Source organism: Mauremys reevesii, linkage group 6, assembly GCF_016161935.1.
Source record: "Mauremys reevesii isolate NIE-2019 linkage group 6, ASM1616193v1, whole genome shotgun sequence".
Lineage (NCBI taxonomy): Eukaryota > Metazoa > Chordata > Testudines > Geoemydidae > Mauremys > Mauremys reevesii.
The window spans coordinates 2,903,102-2,923,214 of record NC_052628.1 but is presented as its reverse complement, the minus strand read 5'-3'; the positions used below and the strand labels follow the sequence as shown (position 1 = coordinate 2,923,214).

Below are 20,113 nucleotides of genomic sequence, written 5' to 3'. Positions count from 1 at the left end.
CTCTCTGTGCTAACCTAAGGCCTTCCCAGGCTGTGCCCAGCTGACTAATAAACCGACTGCTTGCAAAGTGCTGCCTGAGTATCACTGCACAGACTGGCTGGGTGCATTAGTCCCTGCAGAGGGGTTTGGATCCGTGGGACGCGCTGGGAGGAGCTCACGGGGGGGGGCAGTAGGAGAGCTGGAGCCCCGAGGCTCAGTGGCTTACCCTGGGGGCAGAGAGACACCCCCCGGGGCCGGGGGGCTGGCACCCTACCTCCCAGAGACTGTTGAAAGCCGGGGGCCTAGCACCAGTCCTGTGGCTGCGCGACCCCCACGTCGCCACGTGGCTGTCTGAAGGCTGGGCTGCCTGGCTCCCCAGCGTAGCCCCCGGGGGACCCCAGGCGGGGAGAGCAGGTCAGGACTGAGCGGCATCGGCAGAGCTGCAGGCAGGAGCAGGACACCACCTGTGCTATCGCCGCTCTGGCCGCATGCAGCCGAATGCTCCCCCTGGCTCCAGGCTGAATTCGCCCCTGCTGGGATTTCTGCTCAGGCCTGCCTGCTGCATGGGCTAATGGGGGCAGGCAGGGCCGGTCACTCCAGGCTGGGTCCTGCACCCCCTGGCATTGCCCCTGCAGCTACCGCACCTCCAGCCCAGCGCTGGGCTCTGGCCACCTGCCGCCAGGAGGCGGGTATTGAACCGGAACCAGAGCAGAGCCAAGGAGCATGCGGCTGAACCTGTTCGGAGGGAGCAGGGCCCTGATCCCCCTGGGCAGGGCCCTGTGGGGTACAGGGCGGCCCTGCAGACTTGGCAGTTCACCTGCTGCTTGCCCAGGGGTCCGGCCCAGGCAGAGGGATCTAGCCCCGTGTGCCCAGTCACTGCGGGGGAGACGCAGGACAGCCACGGGGGCTGTGCACCCGGCAGGGCTCAAGGGGCCCCTGCTCCCCAGTTCAGCCCTGCCCTGGCAGCTCCCCGTGTCTGAGCCCCCTCCCCCCGCCATGCCCTTGGCTGCCCCAGGCAGCTGTGCCCAACTAACCCCAATTCTGTTTCAGCGTCACCCTTAAGAAACCCAGCCCAGTGGGGGACGTGCCCCACTCTGTGCCCCCAGTGAGAGCCCAGGGAAGGGGGTGTCCATGGGGGCAAGAGAATAACAAGCCCCCACATCCGGCTGTCCCTCCCAGCAGCAGCCCCCACCTCTGCAGGCTGAGCAGCGCGTGCTGATTAGACACAGATTAAGTGCCATTGATTTCCTTTGCTCATTAACTCTTCCACTTGAGGCCCGGTCCCGAGCCCCATCCCCTCGCTAATCCCAGGAGCCAGGCTGCCAGCAACTCTTTTCTTCTGCGCCGTCGATATCGTGCTGACACTCAGTCTCCCCCGCGCCGCCTCGGCGGGGAGAAATCGATGCTGGAAAACTGCACTGCGGCTCCTTGGGCAAGGGGCCACCGGCCGGGTAGTAGCCTCTGACTGCCACGGGGGTGTGGGATCGGGGGTGCCAGGCGGGTGGGGGGGGCTGCGGATGGCGGCCGGTGGGATGGGGGTGCCAGGAGGGTGGGCGGGGCTGGGGATGGCGGCCGGTGGGATGGGGAGGGGCCAGGAGGGTGGACGGGGCTGGGGATGGCGGCCGGTGGGATGGGGTGCCAGGAGGGTGGGCTGGGAATGGCAGCTGGTGGGATGGGGGCCAGGAGGCAGGGCTGGGAATGGCAGCCGGTGGGATCGGGGGGTGCCAGGAGGGTCGGCAGGGCTGGGACTGGCCGACGGCGGGCTGGGGGGTGCCAGGAGGGTGGGCAGGGCTGGGAATGGCGGCCGGTGGGATGGGGATGGCAGTGGGATGGGGAGGGGCCAGGAGGGTGGGCGGGCTGGGGATGGCGGCCGGTGGGATGGGGGGTGCCAGGAGGGTGGGCGGGGCTGGGGATGGAGGCCGGTGGGATGGGGGAGGGGCCAGGAGGGTGGGCGGGGCTGGGGATGGCGGACGGTGGGATGAGGGAGGGGCCAGGAGGGTGGGCAGGGCTGGGGATGGCGGACGGTGGGATGGGGAGGGGCCAGGAGGGTGGACGGGGCTGGGGATGGTGGCCGGTGGGATCGGGGGGGGGGCAGGAGGGTGGGCGGAGCTGGGGATGGCGGCCGGTGGGATGGGGGAGGGGCCAGGAGGGTCGGCAGGGCTGGGAATGGCAGCCGGCGGGATGGGGGGTGCCAGGAAGGTGGGCAGGGCTGGGAATGGCGGCCGGTGGGATGGGGGAGGGGCCAGGAGGGTGGGCGGGGCTGGGGATGGTACGGCGCTGTAGGAAAGTTCTCCTTGTCCCAACCCTGCAGCAAGGGAGGAGAAAGAGGAGGAACTGGGACTCTAAGGGTCTCCTGTAAGTGTGGTGCTGCTACCCATCACCAGTCCTATAGGGCTGTGCCTAAAGCTACAACCTAGCCCTATATAGTTTGCGTCAACCTGTTTGTGCTCCTAACTCACTTAACTGCTTTTGAAAATCCCGCCTTTACCTATGGCTCTGTTGCAGGGCTGCAAAGTGGCTGGCTGCGCTAGCTCAGATGGAAAGGTTGCTTATCGGAAACCTTTATCCACAAAGCCAGCACTGGGAATCGATAAGCCCACGTGTGTTCTGAACGGCCGCTTTTGCTCAGAACATTAAATTGTTGAATGGGATGTTTTTAGGAGCACAGGGGATAGTCCCACTAAATATTCAAAATGCTGTAAAGCCCAAACTAAGGCTAAACACCACTTTTTCACAAGGAGTAAATCCTTTTTCTACCCATTTAGGATTTGCTACTGGCCAAAGACCTGTCCCATGGCCTTGAATAAGGACGGCACTTGTTCCCGTGTTGGTCACAGCTAGCTGGTGGTTCTACTTCTGGGCATGCTAAGCCTGGGGCTTGTGCTAACCTTCGCTTGAGCAGAATGACTGCGTCCTGGTGTTCTAGTCCCCATTCCCACATATTACCTTTTATAGTAACTTACAGAGCAGACTGGCCTTTTCTGTGTAATATTCTATGACATCCCTCGAGAAATTAGGCATTCCTAAGGATGACCTTAAAATTGATATATCTGTAGGGGCTGGTAACTTTTGCAGTATTTCCACCCTTTGCTTATCTGGTGACCATCCTTCTTGCCCTAATGTTACTCTTAAGTAATTTACTTGTTGCTGACATATTTGGGCCTTTCCTGGGTTAACCTTGAACCCTGTTTCTTTTATCTTTCGTAGAACCTGATCTAATATCTCCAGATAGTACAAAAACTAAGGTTGCTTTTCTGCATTTCAAAGTGCTGCCGCGCAGCAGCGCGAGCGCGCTTTAAGCAGCGCAAAGCCCCAGCGCTAGAAAGCTCTCCCAAACTCTCCTCCCGCTCTCCCTCTCCAGCCTGAATAGGGGACAGCAGGACAGCGCAGGGGCAGCGCCAGCTGAACTGACTGACTACTGGCGCTTGCCCGCGCGTTTGCAGCGCTGCAGAGGGTGTGTTTTCACACCCTGCTGCAGCGCTGCAAATTTGCAAGTGTAGCCAAGCCCTGAGTAAGACAAACAAGGATATCATCTACGTAGGATATAACTGCGACGTTGCACTCTGTGTGCTTTATGGAATATGTTTGTAAGTGTGAATATGAGGTAACTGGAATATGCTTTATGCAAAAGGTCTCTTGTAAGGTATCGTTACAAAGGTTATCCACTGAATACATTCATCTTTTTGAATGAATGTATCATTCCTGTATCTAAAACTAGAATAGGAAGTATAACTCTGAGGTCCTATTGTAATTATGCAAAGTGTGGGCCATTAATGGTGGTTTAAAATCTTGATGGCTCCCATTGACTAGGACAATTGGTTGTAAATGGCTCTGGTTACTTGCAAACCTTCCGAGGTACATGCAGCCCAGCCCTGGAAGAATGGAGACTAGGGATCTCACAGGACATGTGACCATATCACCTGATACTGGAATCCATTTTAAACCTGGTGCTTTTCCATTTAGAAGGAGGGGTGGGGACCCAGAAAGATAAAGGATTCCTGCCTTGTGCCAAAGCTATAAAAGGGGGTGGAACAGAACAAAGGGGGTCCCCAGTCATAGGAAAACCCCTGCTTTTCACCTAAGATGCCTGCTGGAATTAACAAGGACTGTACCAGGGGAAAGGATTGGGCCAAGACTAGTCTTTGAAAGAAACTTATTGGAACATCTGAGATTTATCTGCAATCAGTTTCTTAATGTATTAGGCTTAGACTTGCATGTTTTGTTTGTATTTTGCTTGGTAACTTACTTTGTTCCATCTGTTATTACTTGGAACCACTGAAATCCTACCTTTTTATACTTAATAAAATCACTTTGTTTATTGATAAACCCAGAGTAAGTGATTAATACCAGGGGGAAGCAAACAGCTGTGCATATCTCTCTATCAGTGTTATAGAGGATGGACAATTTATGAGTTTGCCCTGTATAAGCTTTATACAGAGTCAAACGGATTTATTTGGGGTTTGGAGCCCATTGGGAACTGGGTGTCTGGGTGCTGGAGATAGGTGACCTGCTGAGCAGTTTTTGGTTAGTCTTCAGCTTTGGGGGCGTGGGAGCAGACCTGGGTCTGTGCTGTAGTAGGTTAGTGTCTGGCTCAACAAGGCAGGGTTCTGGAGTCCCAAGCTGGCAAGGAAAACGGGCCAGAGGTGGGTTCAGCACATCAGGTGACAGTCCCAAGGGGGTCTCTATGACCAAACCCGTCACAATAATGTTATCTTTGTTGCGTATAACAAAGAATGCATTTGCCAAATCCAAACCTAAACCACTCGGCCCCTCCCATAATAGAGGCTATTACTTCTGTATATTTGGCTGCCACTGGAGCAGTCATTGGAGTTACCTTGTAGAGTGGTCTGAAATCACTGATTAACCTCCAGGTTTTACCATCTGCCTTCAGAACCGGCCAAATGGCTGCGTTATTTGTACTTTGTTCTAGTATAAGCCCCTTGAATAGTTTTTATTAGACTAGGTTCTGCTTCTTTGGGATACTGACACTGTTTTTGGGGTGGAAGATCAGGTCCAATAATTAAAACTTCTGCATTATTTTACCGCACTCTATTTTATTGGTGGCCCAAACCTCTGTTTTTGTGCAATCCTTAGTGCTTCTAGTGGCCAACTGGGTCATTCACCCTGGAGCTGGCTGCAGCTGCTCAGGGCCTGGAGACTCCTAATCTATGCAGAGTCAGGCAGGTGCTGAGGGTGGGGTGTCCCACCACCGTCGTGTGCATGGGCAGCACATGCCCCTCATCCCAGGCTCTGCCCCACTGAGAGCGTCCAGGGGGCAGTTGGGACAAGGCTTCGAGGCTGCTGCCCCCAGCACATTCAGAGCAGGGATAATTAGCCAGCCAGCCCAGCTCTGGAGGTTTCGGGCTGCAAGAGCAGCGCTGCAGAAGGGCCACCTGGGAATCTTTCCATGATGGGATGAAACAAGCATGTGCGGTCACACCAAAAATATTGTTTAAATTCCACTTCAAACTTGCACAGTTGTTTCCCATCTCTCTAATTTGTTGTGAACGGCAGTGCCCCAGTGTGCCCATTTATTCTGCCAGTTAGTCCTTGTCTCTGAGAGTCTTTCCTTTGCCTGCGATGGGCTTTGGGTCAGGTTACCAGGCAGGTCCATATAGGCTGTTACACAGAAACACTGATTCCTCTGGGAATGCCTTGATCTTACCAAATCTCCCCAGGGCTGCACTTTTTTTTTATTACTCTTATTACTCTTCATCATTCACCTTTGCTAGCACGGTGCAGGTGCAGGGCATTGTGCTATTTAATTTACATATTAATACTCAAATATTTATCAGTGAATAGTTGCTATTAGTTTTAGCAATGACCTCTTTGTTTCCAGTAGAGCAGTTGCTGTATTTTTTTTACTGTGATTTTTAATTTGGAATTTTAATTTGACATTTGAGTGACTCTTTCCTGAGACACCGGGATGGAATGAAGTAGGTATCGATCAACCAGGTGGTGTAAAACCGTTGCATGGGAAGGCGCCTCTTTCTGCAGTGCAAATCAGCATTGATTTGCTTTAACTTTTTGTGTTTGGCTTTGAGATCAGCTTCACATCTCCCGCTCGGCTCCAGAAAGCCAATTTCCATGACCTGCCCTCGTGTATTTTGCCACCGTGCTGTAGTCCCGACCTCACTAAGCCGCTTCTGAGGAGGCAGACACGTGAGCTAGAGTTTAGCTTAGCACCTGGGGGGTTTGATGCTTAATCCTTATAAGTGGTTCTTTTAAAATCTAGCAAAAAGCCTAAGTTCCAAATGTATTTTTTTTGTTTTTAATAAAATTTACCTTTTTTTAAAAACAAAAAAACAAAAAATAAAGATTGGATTTTTGTGTCCTAAGAGATTTGTGCATGTTTAATTAGCTGGTGGTAACAGGTGATTGCCTTTGATTTCTTTCCCGGCTCTTCCCCCCGGGGGGGCTGAAAGGGCTTGGGGGGGTCCCACAGGAAGGAATTCCCACGTGCGCCTTCCTGGGCGCTTAAAGGGTTTTTTGCACGTGGGTGGTGGCAGCAGCTGCCCAGCCAAGGCCGGAGAGAAGCTGTAACCCTGGGCGTGGGCCCCACCTTCCGCAGTCCAAGTGCCGGGGGGACTCAGCCCTGAGATGGTGGCGGGATCATTTCACAGTCGCTGTCCCCACCCTGGTCCGGCGGTGGGTAACCCCCCGCCCCACCACGGTCTGTGCTGTGTCCGCGCAGGGAATCACCGTCCCCAGAGCCCGTGGGCCAGGCTGGCTCCTTTCACACGCTGACCTCGTGGAGTCTGCGCTTTCTCGCCCAGCTCTGTGGCTGAGTTGGGGACCAGGCCCCAATCACTCCCCTGGGACAGGAGGGGAGCACTCGGCCCCACAGGCGCGGGGCTGACAGGAGCTCCCGCCGCCCCGGGCCGCTGAGGGGGTCTGGACAGACAGCGCAGCGCAGGCCGCGGGCACTGTCTCCATGGCAACACTTGGAGCTGGGAGCAGGGCATGCTGGGACATATCTCTATGGCAACTCTTGGAGCTGGGGTGCAGGGCATGCTGGGACGTATCTCCATGGCAACACTTGGAGCTGGAGAGCAGGGCATGCTGGGACATATCAGCGGATTAACCACCCCCCTTATCCGGCTTTTTTCCGTCACTTTCGGAGAGGCCGCGTTTCATTGGTTTCTGTGAGAAGTCCCGCCCCCACTTCCGGCTTGCTTGGTGTTGACAGGATGGCGGAGACCGCGGGGCTGCAGCGCCGGGTGTTCGGCCCGGGTGGGGCCGCGCAAGGTGCGGGGGTGGGCGGGCTCCTCAGCACCCCCCCCCCCGGAGCGGGGCCCAGGCTGGGAGCTGCCTCCCCCCCGGGGACCGTGCAGGGGCTGGGCCAGCGGGGCCCGTTCCCTGCGGCTCGGGGCCGAGTGCCGGGGCAGGTGGCTCCAGCCTCCGCATTGGGGGCAGCAGCCCGGGGGGGGGGTTGAGGGGGGATTGGCCCCCGAGGGGCTCACGGGGGGGGGCGCGTGGGGTTTGGCCCCGAGGGGGGTTGGCCCCCGAGGGGCGCAGGGGGGGGCAGCCAAGCTCTGGCTGTTTGTTCTTTCAGCAGCCAGGCCCTGCCCCCTCCCCCCCGCTGCGGGTTCTTCTCCAGCGGGCCCGGACGGGCTGCCTGCCTCAGGCGGCTTCATTTACTTCTGAACTGCAGCCACCTCTGGGGTACGACCCGGGCGCTGTTCAGCAGCCTGTCGTGGCGTCACGGACCCATTCAGGCCGCTAGTTGAAATATGCTGCGTGTGAATGTCAGTAACTGAAACAGCTTTAAATAGACGTTTTATCTTCTCTCACTGCTGGTCTGTTCCTGACAGTTGAGTTGTGGGATCCTGGTTAGAAGTGTCACTTAATCACGGTTTGGTTTATAACACCATCGCTTTCCTTCCAGGCAGCAGATGGCTTGGTGAAAGTTCAGGTGGCTTTGGGGAACATCGCAAGCAAAAGAGAGAGGATTAAAATTTTGTATAAGAAAAGTAAGTATTTGTCCAGCATTTGTGTGTTGTGTTTTTTTTTTACCCCCAGGGTTTAGATCCAAATTGTATTTTACATGGTGGTCTTGTTGGGTGGCCTGTTCGAGATCATTTGAGTTGGGTTTTGGAGTGAGTTTAAAAACAACCCTCATCATTAGTTCCTTGGGAGGCAAAGGACTGAGTAGACAAGCCGGTATCTCTGGAGTGCAGTGCACCTCTCGAGAGGTGAGAGTAAGGAATCTGCTTTGGTTTCTGTGTCGGTATCAGAGATCTAAAACCTAAGGGTTCAGTTTTACTCCTTCCCTAGGACTATGTGTGCTCTCCACTGTGATCAGATCCCCCTAAAAATCTGCAGCCCATCAGGCCTGGTGTCGTTAGAAAGGGGTAGGACATGTTCAGTGTATGTCCGCCTGCAGAAAATCGTGGGATTTGACTTCTCACTGGCATTGGAGCTTATTTCTCCCTGTTGAGCCTATCAAGGACAACTGAGATTGCAAGCAACCTTGGGGTTTTTGTAACAGAGGAGATGTGTCGCAGGAATGCTGTGCCTGGAGGGGACAGAGTGGTGCCACTTTAGCACACCCTCAGCCAGCTTCAGAAGGCAAGACTTGCATGTGTAGGAAAGACATTTCTGAGGGCAGGGGAAGTAGCAGGCCACATGATGGAAAGTGAGCACTCTGTGCCCTCTCTTTAAAGAATGGACTGTGAATTCTGCAGTTGAATTTAAAATTGGCTAATGTGATACTTAGAAGGTTAGTGGCACTTTCTGTAAATAATGGGCACCTATCGCTGTTGGGCCACGTGTGTACACACTTTAAATAAAATCAAACAAGGAAACTTAGGGGGCTTGGTGCAGCAGCAACTTTGTACTGTTGAGCTCAGCCATTCCTTTCTGATCCCCCACAGAGGATGCCTCTGCATCTTTGTACATCTGAATTGTTGTCTAAAATAGTTAGCTGGCTCAAATTCGTAAGCTCATTCATGTGGTCTATAAAATGCTGTGAACGGTCATGGTACTGTAGAAGTACTGTAGCTGCTGATTCTTTTTAGTGAAGTCTTGTAGTGAGTAGGAAATTGTGACAGGCGGTACTTCCAGAACTAGTCACTTCTCCTCTCTCCCTCCCTGTCACCTACTTCTGATCTTAGTTGAAGATTTAATAAAATATCTGGATCCTCAGTACATTGATCGAATGGCTGTTCCTGATGCCATGAAACTGCAGTTCATCTTAGCAGGTACGTCATGAAATAGAAGGAGTATGCTCATTCCCCAAAAGCTCACAAGACAAGGTGGGGGGTGGGATTTTAATTGAATGCAATTCATTTAATCTCTCTCAGTCATGGGCTTAGGACAGAAATGCCTCCTTTGGTGTCTAGTCTTCCCCTGTAAACTGGCTAATGCTTCAGTAAAAGATCAGAAGTGGAGAAGCTACAGTCTGAATCGTACAGAGAAGAACAAGCGCGGTTCAGTCCCCAGGCTCTGGCTCACTGGCAAGCACTTGGAATGCAACTGGCACAGTGGAGCCAGTGCCCGCATGAGGAGTGATTTTCTCGCTATTGAAGGCCTTCCCTTAATGAGTGACCCTGACTCCCTCTGAGTCTGTCTGGCCTTTGGTCAGAAGTTTGGAGGGGGAATTGTTGTCCTAAGTCTAGCAACTGTTACGGTAACAAAATGGCTCTTATGAACACTGAAGTGTGTATATGCTGTGAACTTCTAACCCTGTCCAGCTCTCTCACAGGGGATCTGAGTCGCCCTGCTCCTGTGGTAGGTGTGTGAAACTCCATTGTCTCCAGTGGCGTTTCCCCCGATTCAGACTGGTGTAAGTGAGGGAGAGTCAGAGCCATGAGGTTGACTTGTAATGGGACTCAACAACTGAGCCAATGAAAGAGCAAAATGCATGTGCTTTTTCCATCGCTAGCTTAGTGAGGAACATCCTGGCTTCTGCTCCTGGTTCTTCCCTTTATGTACTGTGTGCTGCCTTTGAGCTTCTGTTTCCCCATCTGATAATACCTACCCCAGAAAAGGGTGGGGGGTGTTTGCGAAAGGCACAGAGATTCTTGGTTGGAAGGTGCAATAGTAACGTAAAGTATCATTGCAGTGAAGTCTTTCTGCTGCATGTAGGTTTGATTGCCTTGTGAGAAGGAGAAGCTGAACCAGGCCAAAAGGGATAGCTCAGTGGTTTGAGCATTGGCCTGCTGGGCCCAAGGTTGTGAGTTTGACCCTTGAGGGGGCTGTTTGGGGATCTGGGGCAAAAATCTGTCTGGGGGTTGGTCCTGCTTTGAGCAGGGGGTTGGACTAGATACCTCCTGAGGTCCCTTCCAACCCTGAGATTCTATGATTGATTTTTTTTCTCATCTGTGAAAAGCTGAAATAGTGTTAGGCTTAAACTTCTCCTTCTCTGTCTTTTAAACCAGAGGAGCAGTTTATTCTTTCCCAAGTCGCCCTTCTGGAACAGGCGAACAACCTCCAGCCGTTCTTGGACAGTGGACACATCAAAGGTAACACATGCTCATCTGCAAGCTACCTTTTCATAGCTGCTGTCCTGCAGTTAGTGAAGACAAGTGGCCTCTCTTTCATTACCCTGGGCACTAAGAACAGAGTGGAAATGCTGTTTTTAAAAGTTCTCTAGCTGTCTGCCTCAAATAACCGGAAACCACTGTAAGTGTTTCCAACTCTGACGAGTTTGCAATCTAAGGAGGCTGTAGGCACTAAAGCAGTGTAGCAGCTTGCAGAACAAATGCAGAATGTGGCATGGTCATCATCTTCAGCAACATGGGCGTGAATGTATTCTCCTGGCTACGATACTGCCACTGTACAGGGAGGCTGAATTTAAGTGACCCCAGAGCCATGTTATACTGGCAAGGCTGTTAAATATTCCTGAGATGCTTGTCCAGTGAGCCAGTGTAATTGGGGGTGGGAATGGAGGCCAACAAATGCACACGTTACTCTACACAATCCTTAGAATCTTATAGGGGAAAAACTCAGTAGAACGTCTCCTTTCTAAGGTGCAGCTTCCTGTTCACTGCGTATTTCTGCCCCTTGCATGGTGAGGTCTCTGTAGTCTCCATGCAGTTGCTTATCAGTAATAGTCACACATAGTAATCCAGTTGCCTGCTTCATACAAGTCTCTTGGGCATCTAATCCTCAGTTTGGGACCCACATCTCATGGCCCCAGAGGCAGCAGAGAGGTGATTTTGGAAAGTTGTTTTCAGTTGGTTCTGATCAGCGTATACACAAACAACTAAAATGTTGGGTTTCAGAATAGCAGCCATGTTAGTCTGTTTCCTCAAAAAGAACAGGAGTACTTGTGGCACCTTAGAGACTAACACATTTATTTGAGCATAAGCTTTTGTGGGCTAAAACCCACTTCATTGGATGCATGAGCTCCTGTTCTTTTAACTAAAATGTTGGCATTTCACTTACTTTGCAGTAAAGTGGCAGGAAGCAGTGGTGGTCTGGTGGCCAGCAATATTTATATTCGGGGCATTTCCCAGCTGTAATGTGCTTCGACTGACAGGAAATGTATTGAATTAATCCCAATAGAAAGATTTTAAATATGCTCTTAGACAGTCGTCTCTACTTTGGGAACTGCAATTCCTGGATGTCAAAACTAAGCCGGGACTGACTTTTGTTCTGTGCTTTGCAGCTGCTCCTGACCATGCTGCCAAACTGCAGCGACTTGCTCAAATCCACATACAGCAGCAGGTAGAGTGAATACTATGACATTGAGTGTGATATAATATCTCATTGAAAGGTGACAGGGCCAGAAAGAGTTAATCACCTCCCAGACTGACCTGACCCAGGGGTGAACCTTAAGGACTGGTTAGGCAGATCTGTAAATGAACAGAGCTTTGAAATGCAAGTCTGCATTGGTAGAGGTAGAAGGGGAGATGTTTGCTCAGGTCTTGTGATGTAAGCAAACAAGTCCTGTCTATTGCTATAGTTTTAATTCAAAGATCAAAAGAGGAATATTAACATTTATGATGATACTTGAGTGAAATAGTGTTATTGTCTATGTGTCTCTTTGAAGGTTGTGGTAACCTATATCTGAACTGTTTAATAGATAAATTACCCTGTGCTAATTGCCAGGATGTTTGGGAGAGGGAGTTAAGCCTATTGTTTTCTCAGGCCAAAAGGCTGCTGGAAATGTATAAAAACCCTGGGCCACGATCCTTCTTAATCTCAGATCTGCTTTGGGTTTCAAGAGGGGGAAACCTTAAGCCACAAGGATTGAGATCCCCAGTCACTGACTGGAGTCACCCTGAATATGGACGTTGGACTGTAACCTATGGACTATTTCTAAAAGGACTTCTGGCAACTACAAGCTCATCTCTGCTGTGTATCTGAACCTCAAGAATTGAATTCAAGTCTGTCTGTATATTAATCTTTTAACCAACACTCTCTTTTCTTTTTAAATAAATTTTTAGCTTAGTTAATAAGAATTGGCTGTAGCGAGTATTTTGGGTAAGATTTAAGTTATAATTGGACCTGGGTATGTGGCTGATCCTTTGGGATTGGAAGAACCTTTTCTTTTATATGATGAAGTAAGATTCTCAGGAATCATCATCATATCTGACAGGTGTGTCTGGACGGAGGCCTGAGGCTGGGCACTTTAAGGGAACTGCGTGGTTTGGACTTCTAAGTGACCAGTGAGGTATTGTAGAAGCTGTTTTGTGCTGGTTGGTAAATCTAAGTATTGGAATAACCACCAGCGTTTGGGGTTTGTCTGCCCCGTTTTGTTTGCAGTTCACCCTGATTGAGTGACCTCAGCTGGCTCCCACGGGCAGCACCGTCACAAATACTCATCATGGTTAATCTTCAGTGGGCAGGGATGGGGCCTCTTGTTAACCATAGGTGGGCAAGGATGGGGTAATTAGTAGCACAGACTACAGCCACTCTAGTTAAGATTATCAGTATTTCTTCTTTCCATTACGTTGTTTTCAGTTTGTCCAGATCATGGAATTTCCAGGAGTCAGAAGAGATCTCTGCTCCAGAACATCTCAGTGTACAAATAGCTTTGGGTGGCTTTTTAAAAACCTCAATGGGGCTACTAACGCCTAACTGCTAATTCCCCCAATACTAGGCAGAGATCCTGACGGCCTAGCGAGGTAGCGTGGCCTCCCTCCGACGCAGAGTGGGGGAGACCACCACCACCCGAGTACAGTCCCCTTCCCAGTTCAGGTGGGTGGGAATCTGAAAGTCAGTTCACATAAAATAAGCAGCTCGGTTTACAGCACTGGGTAAAGGGCCTGCCTCAAGGCCGAATCCACTGAGCATATTGTGTCTGATTCCAAGGAGAGGAAGGAGCATTTGCCCTGCCTTCCTTGAGTAGTCTTCACTGAGGCTGTGCTAGTGGCTAGTATATTTGGTTGCTTTTCTCTGACGGGAACTGACACAGCTGTTCCAAACAGAGCTGAAGTCACTGCGGTAAGAAGGATTTCTTGGTGGTGAATTGATTCCCTACTTCAGTGGAGTTGTCACTGCAACTCTCTGGCTAAATGTGCATGATTGTCCCCTTCTGGTATCTGGTCCACTTGGAGGATTAGCGCTGGCTTACTCTTCTAACAGAGTAAGCAGTACAGGGGCTCTTGCGGCTGAAGGTCCTGGGTTCTATCCCTAGCAATGAAGTGGTGTCCACACAAATACAGCCTCAGGTTAACCACAGCACTCCCAGTGCATGAATGCAGCAGGGGTTCCAGACACACCAGAGGTGGCCTGACAACTGGTACCAAGGAAAACTCATTCTCCTAAAAACAGGGACTATGGGGCAAGCTTGTCCATCCAAACAGAAAAAGAGGCACAGGTGTATTTGCAGTCTCCTGTTCTCTTTGAATGCTGAATGGTGTCTAATATCTGGTTTTTCCACATTTTCAAGGCAGTCACAGAGTTTATTACAAGCAACAAGTCCAAGATAATGGAACACCGGATGTATTGACATCTGCACGCAGACATCAGGTCGGTGTTTGATGGCCTGCTGCACACAGTTAAAGAAATCGTGGAGAAGAGCTACACCCCAGGAGAGATGTAAGAGGCTGGAATTGTATAATTAGACCTTTCTGTAGCTCTCTCCATTCCCTCACACTGCTTCCTGCCATACCCTTCCTTGCCAATGAGGTCCTGTCACTGCTTGCTATGGGCCTTTACGGATGGGATTTTCAGAAGCTCTCAGCGCTACCCTGACAGCTATTGAAGTCAGGGGGAGATTGACCATAGACGTCGCTGGGAACAGAGTTGCACCAGTGCAGAGCGCTTTTGAAAATCTCACCCTAGGACCTTTCTCACTGCTGTGCCCTGACAGGATCTGAGCACTCTTAACATGACCAGATGGATGGCACTACACCAAGGAAACGTTTAGCTTTTCACTTGTTTCTGGAAATGTATAATCTGGAGTTCCAAAGTCCTGCAACAGTTGGTCCCAAATTACATCTAGAGGCCTGAGGTGTCCCTTACAGGATAGCAAACATAATTACAGAAGCAGTGTGGTGTAGTGAATAAGGCATTGGATTGAGTGTCTGGAAAGCTGGATTGTATCCCCGACCCTGCTACTGACTTGCTTTGTGACCGTGGGTATGTCACTTAACCTCTTTATGCCTTTATGGTTCCATTTGTACAACTGAGATGACAATACTTCGCTTTCTTTATGAAGTGCTTGGAAATCCTTGGAAGGAAGCACTGTATAAGTACATCTTATAATACTAAGGGTTAGTGGGCTTTGGTTTTTAAACTTAACCCTCTCTTCCCATCATGGAAACTTGATCATTTGGGTTCCTTAGCCTTGAAAGACCAATGTTCCCTCTAATGTTTTACATCCATGTGCAGAATGAATTTTGTTCTGTGATGGAGGTGAGGTGTGATGGGGCGGGGGGGCGGGGGCGAGGGGTTGAGTGTGGGAGAAGGCTGGGGTGTGGCCCCTCCCACTTGAATTCAAGTGGTTTGCATGAGAGGTGCTGAGTCGGCACACTTTGATTATGTAGAGTGGGATATTTTTCAAAAGCAGCCTGCATTGGCTTAACTCTGCTCCCACTGAAGTCCTCCCATTGACCCCGGTGGAGGGGAGATAAGCAAACACCAAGTGCTTCTGGAAATCCCCCCCCCCAAACTTTAATCCTTCCTCAAATGCAGGTTTACTGACACAAATGGGAGTAATGGAATCAATTGTAATTTGAAAAGAACTTTGTCATACCTCCAACACTGAAGCTGATTATTTAAAAAATAAATAACCCAGACAACACTGCTGGTGTCTGCTTTTTAACTCTTTAAAGATGCCTGTGTAGAAGTTTATAATATTTGCTGTTACTTTGAACTGGCTTATCCTACTAAATCTTTCATCTTTTTGAAAACACAGCTGTGTGCTATCACCCGCTCTGCCTAATGAAGCTACATTTTATCAAAGGTTCTCTGTTAACAGCTTGTTTGCTCGGGGGCAGAGCATTGCTGGCGTAAAACCAGCAGAGGGAGCTACATTACTTTTCGGGGTAGTGTAAAGGTTTTTACTAGAGATGGTCAGAATATTTCATACTTCAGAATTTGGAAAGCCTTTTTCCCTTGAAATTTTGACACATAGGAATAAAATTGTGCCAAAATTCTGGTTTTTTTGTTGTTGTTTTTCCCCCTCCTATCCGCCCCAAAAAGAGGTTTTTACTGGCTTCTTTTTATACCAGATTTGTGTGCATTTGGTCCATGATGATATATGGAATTTTGCTTGATTATTCAATAGAAATCATTAAGACAGAGTACATTTCCAACCGAATTGAAGGTAGCACAGCTTTTTGTGCTCACGCTGTTTGATAATACTATTTCTTATAGTTGATAACTTTGCATCAGAAGCAGTCATTTAAATGACACACCTTTGTGCTGGTAAAAAGTGGCAGTAGTAGTTACAACTAAATGGCAGTTCGTGGTACAAAACCATATAAACCTTGCCGTGTACACATCTTTTGCACTCCCAGTTCTTTTCTAGTAGATGATTGCCTTTGTAATTAGTGCTCTTAAATAGGTTCTAATCTTTTAACCATTAGTAACCCCAGCACCCTTTCCCAGGAGTGTGAGCGTCATAAGAGCCAAGTTTTACCCTGACTGACTGACTTCGAAACTAGTTGAAGTGAATGCACGGCAGCTTGGAGCTGCTGCAGCAGGGAGAGGCGCCTCTCCCCGCCACAGCGCTGCACGCCCCAACTTGCTCCCTGCCCACCCCCTGCCTCTGTCCTCTCCAGGCCCTTGTGGCTGCAGCAGGGAGAGGCGCCTGTCCCCACTACAGCCCTGCACGCCCCAACTTGCTCCCTGCCCACCCGCTGCCTCTGTCCTCTCCAGGCCCTTGTGGCTGCAGCAGGGAGAGGCGCCTGTCCCCACTACAGCCCTGCACGCCCCAACTTGCTTCCCACCCCCTGCCTCTGTCCTCTCCAGCCCCTGTGGCTGTGCGCCTACGCAGCCCTTGATAGCCTGCTGAGCAGCCACGCAGCTTAGGGGGAGCTTAGATTGTAGCCTATTGTCCAGGCTGCGGCACAGCAGGCTCTCAAGGGCCATGCACGCCACAGGGGCCTGGAGCGGACAGAGGTAGGGGGTGAGTGGGGAGCAAGTTGGGGCATGCAGGGCTGCGGCGGGGACAGGGGCCTCTCTCCCCATCACAGCCCTGGGGCAGCCAGCACCCCAAACCCCCTCCCACACTCCAAACCCCTCACCCCTCTGCCCTAGCCCTGAGCCCCCTTGTTAAACCCTCATCCCTGGTGCCATCCCAGAGTCTGCACCCCCAGCCAGAGCTCTCACTTCCCACATCCCAACCCTCTGCCCCGGCCCTGGGCCCCTTCCCACACTCTGAACCCCTGGGCCCCACCCCCGCCACACATCCCCTCCATATTGGTGCACATAACAAAATTCATTCTGCACATGGATGTAAAAAACTAGAGGACACATTGGCAAGGATACGAATAGCATTCTGCTCTTTCATATAGTACCTTTACAAAGCTCAGTCTAGTTACTCCTCCTTACTGACTATGTTCAAAAAGGATGTCAGGGACATAACCTAAGTCAGCAGAATCCCTGTCCTCCCCCTGACCACTTTGCCATGATGTCTCTAGTAATGTTATAACTTTTGAGAAGTATCTTTTCCTCTGCAGTGATTGACACCCTTGACCAAAGGTGAATGATGAGATCTTGATTTTCCTTACCAGAGTGTGACATCAACCCACTCTGTATTTTTATCCATCATTTATACCATGCTAATCTCCACATGAGATCATCATGGGATGTTCTCAACATCCTATTGTGAGATGAATTCAGCCATAAGATATTGTATCCACTGTTTTTCTTTGACACCAAGGCTCTCATACCACCATGAGGAACAGAGGATGGATAGACTGATGGTCTATCTGACATTAGAAATGCCTTGTAATCTGCTTGTTGCAGGGTCTGGCCTCTGTTAATCTGCTGATGTTTTAATTGCAGGTGCCACTGCTGATTCAGTCGAAATGTCGAAGACATATGAACTTGTCAGAACAGAGCGGTATTGCTGGAGCCCATCATTCTTTTCTTTTGCAAACCTTCCAGCTACTATTTCACAGGTAGAGCACATCTGTCCACTTTGGGGATTCTTTTGCACTGCTTTCAAATGTCCTCATTCAAAAACCTTCTCAAGAACCAGTTCTTCAGTGATGGACCTACAGAGTTGGCCCACTAATTAAGGATATGTTGAGGGGCAGTCAGATATAGATAATATGCATTTAGACATGCTGTTCTGCTGTGGATTAATGAGTCATTGGAGCGGGGGACTGGACCCAGTGTCACTGTGCCTCAGTGGGTTCACTGCTGACAGTGCCAAATTCAGGACAAACTGCTGTGAAATAGGGTAGACTCACCCCAAACTGGTGGTGGTTCTTATTGGATCATACCAAACCAGTAACAAAAGTAAACTTCTGTCTCGCCACACTGGTCAACACGATGTCAAAAATACAGTCTCCAGGCACTCCAGCCCTTGTCTCACCACCCAGATACTGGATTCTGTGATGAGTGGTTACCGAAAACCAATTTAATCAAATATAGGGTCCTTCTAATCTCAAGAGATCCGCCACTTAGCCAGGTCAATATATAACTCAGATCTTACCCAGTAATCACGCTGATGCCAATCCTTGAGTAACTAAATACTAAAGTTTAATAATAAAAGAAGAAAGTTAATAAACAGACACACACACACACAGCCAAGTCCTTATATCGGGTTTGTAGCAGTGATGGAATAGACTGCTGGCCTGTGAAGTCTCTCTCCGGTAACATCCAAAAAATTGGCAGGGCTTCAGTCCATAGTTCAAAATGCTCCTTTTAGTTGTAAATCCACAGTCCAGAGAATCAGGGCAGGAAAGAGACAAAATGGAGATAGCTCAGGGGTCTTTTATATCCTTTGCCACATGCTTGGAAATGTACTGGCCTAAGATGGAGTCCAGGGTCACATGAGCTTAACACATGTCCTTGCATAGCTTGATGACTCTCAGGGGGTAGCCATTGCCCATATTCTTGCCAAGGTGTCCACATGCCATGCATCTGAAGTGAGGTTTTTTACCCATGAAAGCTTATGCCCAAATAAAACAGTTAGTCTTTAAGGGATCACTGCACTCCTTGTTGTGTTTGTAATTACCTGTACTGAAATTTCACTAGGACACTGGAGGACGGATAAGTACACATACAAGAAATGCTTTAGGATCTTCAGTGACCACAACTGGTTTAACGTCTTGTCCAAAAGACAGCACCTCCGTCAGTACAGCACCAGAGATGGAGAGTGGAATTCCTCTTAGGGTACATCTGCATTGAAAAACAAAACAAAAGCTACAGCGAGTCTCAGAGCCTGGGTGTGACAGGTTCCCTGAGGTACAACCTGGAACTGAAGTACCACTGAGCCTTCTGTCCCAACAGTCTGGATTTCCTTTCACACTGAGATGTTGTGATGAACTGCAAACCTACTGCACTCGCACAAACATCCACAGGCTGGGACACACCCGGCTGAGTTACATGAATGCTTTTGCCAGCCACTCATGAACCAACACTAGAGAGGCTCCAGCCAGTTCTCCCAGCTCACCAGTCTTGCACCCCTGAATTGTACCTTCTTACCCTGGTTAAAAGCCTGATCAGTGTAAGTTTATTATCCAGTCTTCCTCTCCCGCAAGGGGAAAAGGGCGTGTATAAGTTTTTGTTAACTGAGCTAGGATTTTTTTTCCATGCACTTCACGCAAGGGCCACTATTTTGGGTAAAATATAAAACTGATTTATTAACTACAGCAAGGTAGAGTAGTGATTATAAGTAATAAGTGTACAGATCAAAGTAGGTTATACCTTAGAAATAAAATCACAAGCTGAGTTCTATAAACTAGACAGGATTTGAATCAAATCCTGTCTCATCTTGATGGTCTAGTTTCTTAATACACAAACTGGGATTCTCCTTTCCAGCTTGGGATCACCTCCCCAGTCAAAGGCTTTGTCCTCCGGGCATGTTTCCAGGAGCTGAGCTGGGTGGGGAGTGAGGCCAAAAATCACTGTCTGTGGAATGGCCTTCTCTTACTGTGACAGTCTGAGGCCTGGTTCTTCGGCTAAGCAGCAAAGGCAGCCATAAGCTGGGAAGTGTATGGTCACATCCTCACATTCCAAACTAGTCACATTGAAATAAGGTGCGATTGGGCTGTTAGGAATACAATCCTGTCCTGATATTCCTATCACCTCCAGAGAAAGGGAAGAGCCTAGAAGATTTAAAAGGAAACTTAGTTTGATAGCATCCTGTCTGGTAAGAACTCACTTATCAATAGACACAGCTGGAAAACCCTTATGTCTGTATAGATGTAGTTGTGAAATCCTCACTTCTGTATTGTTTTGTATGTTTATTTGCATGGTCTCTGTCTGGTTCTGTAATTGTTTCTGTCTGCTGTATAATTAATTTTGTTGGGTGTAAACCAGTTAAGGTGGCGGAATATAATTGGTTAAATAACCATGTTACAATATGTTAGGATTGGTTAGTTACATTTCAGTAAAATGATTGGTTAGGGTCTAGCTAAGCAAAACTCAGGTTTTACTATATAGTCTGCAGTCAATCAGGAAGGTGGGGCGGGGGAATGGGAACAGGGACTGGGGATGGGGGAATTGGGATCATGTTTTGCTAAACGGGGAAATGGGAACAGGGGATGGGAACAGGAAC

At 49.7% G+C, this 20,113-nt stretch overlaps 1 protein-coding gene across 1 annotated transcript; it reads left to right on the top strand.

The window, feature by feature from the left end:
* Positions 1-702: 702 nt before the first annotated feature.
* On the top strand, positions 703-19,559 carry DCTN3 (dynactin subunit 3). The gene is made up of 9 exons (XM_039544384.1): positions 703-763; positions 7,169-7,227; positions 7,868-7,952; positions 9,096-9,182; positions 10,362-10,445; positions 11,594-11,652; positions 13,823-13,971; positions 17,389-17,504; positions 18,589-19,559. The coding sequence occupies exons 1-7, from the start codon at positions 703-705 to the stop codon at positions 13,880-13,882; spliced, it is 495 nt and encodes a 164-aa protein (XP_039400318.1). The 3' UTR covers positions 13,883-13,971; positions 17,389-17,504; positions 18,589-19,559.
* The last annotated feature ends 554 nt before the right edge of the window (positions 19,560-20,113 follow it).